This window comes from Bos indicus x Bos taurus, chromosome X, assembly GCF_003369695.1.
Source record: "Bos indicus x Bos taurus breed Angus x Brahman F1 hybrid chromosome X, Bos_hybrid_MaternalHap_v2.0, whole genome shotgun sequence".
Taxonomy (NCBI): domain Eukaryota; kingdom Metazoa; phylum Chordata; class Mammalia; order Artiodactyla; family Bovidae; genus Bos; species Bos indicus x Bos taurus.
Window position 1 is genome coordinate 36,795,277 of NC_040105.1, and position 5,150 is coordinate 36,800,426.

A 5,150-nucleotide genomic window follows, 5' to 3' on the forward strand; every position below is an offset into this window, starting at 1 on the left:
GACATACAGATGGCTAACAAACACATGAAAAGATGCTCAACATCACTCATTACCAGAGAAATGCAAATCAAAACCACTATGAGGTACCATTTCACGCCAGTCAGAATGGCTGCGATCCAAAAGTCTACAAGCAATAAATGCTGGAGAGGATGTGGAGAAAAGGGAACTCTCTTACACTGTTGGTGGGAATGCAAACTAGTACAGCCACTATGGAGAACAGTGTGGAGATTCCTTAAAAAACTGGAAATAGAACTGCCTTATGATCCAGCAATCCCACTGCTGGGCATACACACTGAGGAAACCAGAAGGGAAAGAGACACGTGTACCCCAATGTTCATCGCAGCACTGTTTATAATAGCCAGGACATGGAAGCAACCTAGATGCCCATCAGCAGATGAATGGATAAGAAAGCTGTGGTACGTATACACAATGGAGTATTACTCAGCCATTAAAAAGAATACATTTGAATCAGTTCTAATGAGATGGATAAAACTGGAACCTATTATACAGATTGTAGTAAGCCAGAAAGAAAAACACCAATACAGTAGTATACTAACACATATATATGGAATTTAGAAAGATGGTAACAATAACCCTGTGTACAAGACAGCAAAAGAGACACCGATGTATAGATCAGTCTATGGACTCTGTGGGAGAGGGAGAGGGTGGGATGATTTGGGAGAATAGCATTGAAACATGTATAATATCGTGTATGAAATGAGTCGCCAGTCCAGGTTCGATGCACGGTACTGGATGCTTGGGACTGGTGCACTGGGACGACCCAGAGGGAGGGTAGGGGAGGGAGGAGGGAGGAGGGTTCAGGATGGGGAACGCGGGTATACCTGTGGCAGATTCATTTCGATATTTGGCAAAACTAATACAATATTGTAAAGTTTAAAAATAAAATAAAATTTTAAAAAAAATAAAAAATTTTGGAACTACTAGATATCCGCAGGAAGAATAAAAATAAAAAACTTTGGGATTTAACTCATGGTGCAGTGAATAAGAATCCATCTGCCAATGCAGGGGACACAGGTTTGATCCCTGGTAGGGGAAGATCCCACATGCTGAGGAGCAATTAAGTTGCTCCCCAAATGCCACAACTACTGAGCCCATGCTCTAGAGCCTATGCTCCTGCAACAAGAGAAACCACCACAATGAAAAGGCCACACACACAACTGGAGAGTGGCCACTGCTAACTGCAACTAGAGAAAGCCTGATCACAGCAACAAAGACCCAGTACTGCCAAACATAAATAAATAAATAAAATTAATAACTTTGATCCATATCTTACATCATCTAAAGAATTGAAAGAGATGACAAATCTTAACATAAAACCTAAAGATTATACAAATTTTAGCAGAATAGGCAAACTTTGGATAGGCAAAGCTTTCTTAGATACAACACAAAAAGACAAGCCATATACTGGATATATACTTGATATACTGGACTTCATCAAATGTAAAAACTGTTCGTTAAAAGACAGTTTTAAGACAATGAAAAGAAAAATCATAAGTGGAGAAGAAAATGCTTACAAATCATATATTACATCCAGAATATACAAAGAATTCTAAAAATAAGAGACGTCCATCAAAATTATTTTATTTTATTTTTTAACTTTACAATATTGTATTGGTTTTGCCATATATCAACATGAATCTGCCACAGGTATACACGTGTTCCCCATCCTGAACCCTCCCCCCTCCTCCCTCCCTGTACCATCCCTCTGGGTCGTCCCAGTGCACCAGCCCCAAGCATCCAGTATCGTGCATCGAACCTGGACTGGCGATTCGTTTCATATATGATATTATACATGTTTCAATGCCATTCTCCCAAATCATCCCACCCTCTCCCTCTCCCACAGAGTCCAAAAGATTGCTCTATACATCAGTGTCTCTTTTGCTGTCTCATATACAGGGTTATTGTTACCATCTTTCTAAATTCCATATATATGCATTAGTATACTGTATTGGTGTTTTTCTTTCTGGCTTACTTCACTCTGTATAATAGGCTCCAGTTTCATCCACCTCTTTTTAAAAGTACAAAAAATTTGAATAGACTTTTGTGTGTGCATGCTCAATTGTGTCCGACTCTCTGTGACCCCATGGACTATAGCTCTCCAGGCTCCTCTGTCCATGGAATTGTCCAGGCAAGAATACTGGATTGGGTTACCTCTTCCTACTCTAGGGGACCTTCCCAACCCAGGGATTAAACCCATGTCTCCTGAGTTTCCTGCATTGGCAGGCAGATTCTTTACCACTAGTGCCACCTGGGAAGCCCCTATACACAACTAGAAGAAATATTAACTAGTACAACCAGTTTGGAAAAGTTTGGTAGTAGTCTAAAACATAAAACCTCATCTGCTCCCAGCTTTCCATCAGTTAAAGTTTACCCAAGAGAAATGAAAGTATATGGATATACAAAGACAGAAACACAAATATTTGCAGCAGCTTTGTGATAGCCTCAAACTGCAAATAATCCAAATGTCCATCAAAAGATGAGTGCATAAATAAGTGATGCTATGTCCATACAACGGACTAGTAACAACAACACAGTAACTACAACAAAAAAGAATGTGCCTTCACTGCGCATCCTGGGAGAATGCAGGTTTCACATGGCGCCTACATTGATCCGCCTCCAGGAAGAATCTAGCGGCACCTGGCTACGTGGTCTCCTAGCAACCGGAGAAGCCTGGACAACAAACTACTAAAGTGGTGAGTCCCCCTCGAGGCCAGAGGAACCATGGAAGACAAGAAGTGGCTGCTAGGGCCGGGGTTACTGGAACCGATGCCCCTGGGCATGAACTGCAAGCCCTGGTACAAAGACAAGTTACCCTCCAAGTGTTTCGCAAAGCACAAGAAGGCACTCCTGAAATTCCCCACATACCTGGACAGCCGGCAGTGGGTATTTGTGAAAGAGGGGCTGGACGACTTCCGGAAGGGCTGCCCACCTTGTAAAGATCTGATCACTCGAGGACCTAATGAGGGCTTTCTCCCCGTGATTGCTCACAGAGTTCCCCAGCATGCCCCCCCAAAGAAAAAGCTGCCAGCGGAAGCAGAGGTGTTCTCCACGCTTTCATCAGCCCAGCAAGCACGGAAGGCATTCGTGGAGGAAATCGAAGCCCACCTGACCAGGCATCCCTTGGCGCTCTGCCCAAAGCTGAAGGAAGATCTACCTGCAGACCTCTTATTAAAGGTGCTGGAAGTGCTCGATCCTGACAGAAAGCTGGAGGACTTGTGGGCTTACTGTCTGGGTCCCAAGAGAAAAAAGAAGTACCCCAAAAAGCTTCGTAAAAAATCCCCTGCAATGGTCCAGCTGGAACCTGTCAAGGAGGCTCCCGTGTCACACCCAGCCAATTTATATTATGAAGACGAGAAGTCAAGCAGAAAGGAGTCACTCACTGATTCGTCTTCTAATGTACCAAAAGGAATTCAGAAATTCTGCAAATGGGTTTCTACTTTCGGAGACTTGCGCATTGACGAACAGTTCATCATGAAACTGTGTGAGGTTGGCTGTGACTGCCCACCAACCCACGACAAAGCCCGCATGAAGAAAATATCCCAGGTTTCTTCAAAGGTAAGGTTCGGCATCAGGATAGGTAAAATGGAGGCGAAAAATTTCTCCATGGAGGAACCAAACTGGGAGAGGAAACTCCAGAAACCACACAATCCTTATAAACCTGACTGGGTGAAGATAAGGTATGGTGCATGGTACCTGCAGCCCAAGTTGTGGAAAAAGCTAATAAATGACGAACCTTTGATTGATCCCAAGGCCTTACTTGGAGGTGGGATTTTTGGAAGGAAGTTTCCTGAACAGGACATTCTTGAAGATCTTTATGGAACAATTGCATTTAAAGATTTCATTCTAAGCAAGGGCTACCGGATGCCAGACATCCTTGAGAGGTTATTCACCAGGAAGGGATGGAAATATGATTCTGTTAAGACTCCTATACACAAAGTGATAAAAATCAACTTAATGGGAGAAGAAGATGCACGGGAAGATGCTTAGACATTTTTCTATTTACTACTTAACTTGGCTTTTTTCTCTCTCATTGTAACACCCATCAGAATTCATGGTGAGTGTCCATCCCACCATGTATGTACAACTTTGATTCTACATCTGTAAATTTAATACCTAATGCTTATCAACAGTTCTCAATGACCTTCTGCTTGGGTTTATCAATATTTTATCACTTTTATCACCTATGAAATCAATATTCACAAATACTCTTCTCACATTTTATAGCATTGTGAATACCACATAGTTGTATCAGTTATTTGTAAAAATCAAACCACAAAAATAATTACTTTTTAAGAGTATGATCTAGTTATGTCAGCTACAAAATGGGATCAATTTCAAAATAATTGTGTTGAGAAAAAGGAGACATGCAGTTCCATTTGTATTAAAATCATAATGAGTTAATTATGACAATTACTCTTAAGTACAACTGGTAGCCAAAATAATGTTAGCCCCATTTAATAATGAAATTGCTATCCCCCTTATTAGGATTGCATCAAGCTCCCAAAACAGATGGAAAACTATCAAAATTATAGGTGAAACTTTGTTATGCTGGTTTGTCATGCCTCTTAATTAAATATACTTAAAAAAATTTAACCATACTCATAAAAAATTCACCAAGAAAAAGTATTTCCATATAACACAGGTACAGAATAGCAGGGAGCTTCAAGTTCTTGGCAAATCTAGTGTGCAAAATACAGTAAGCAAAACTACACACAGCATCATCAAATATCCACACATATTTATTCAAGTAAGATTAATCATTTCATTTCATGAATAGTGACTAAAAACTCACTCATGAATTTAAAAGAAGTCAAGCAACTTCTTTACATTTCCAAAATAACATGTAAAATTGTCTGGGATAGGAAATTGGTAATGAGAAAGATTGGAGAAGGCAGTGGCAACCCATTCTGTACTCTTGCCTGGAAAATCCCATGGACAGGGGAGCCTGGAAGGCTGCAGTCCACGTGGCTGCTAGGAGTCGGACACGACTGAGTGACTTCACTTTCACTTTTCACTTTCATGCATTGGAGAAGGAAATGGCAACCCACTCCAGTGTTCTTGCCTGGAGAATCCCAGGGACGGGGGAGCCTGGTGGGCTGCCGTCTATGGGGTTGCACAGAGTCAGACAT

General features: G+C 41.4%; 1 protein-coding gene across 1 annotated transcript; it reads left to right on the plus strand.

The window, feature by feature from the left end:
• The first annotated feature begins 2,742 nt into the window (after nt 1–2,742).
• LOC113888022 (protein FAM47E-like) lies at nt 2,743–4,008 on the plus strand. Its single transcript, XM_027535379.1, has one exon. It carries the CDS (start codon nt 2,743–2,745, stop codon nt 4,006–4,008), a length of 1,266 nt encoding a protein of 421 aa, XP_027391180.1.
• Nucleotides 4,009–5,150: the final 1,142 nt, after the last annotated feature.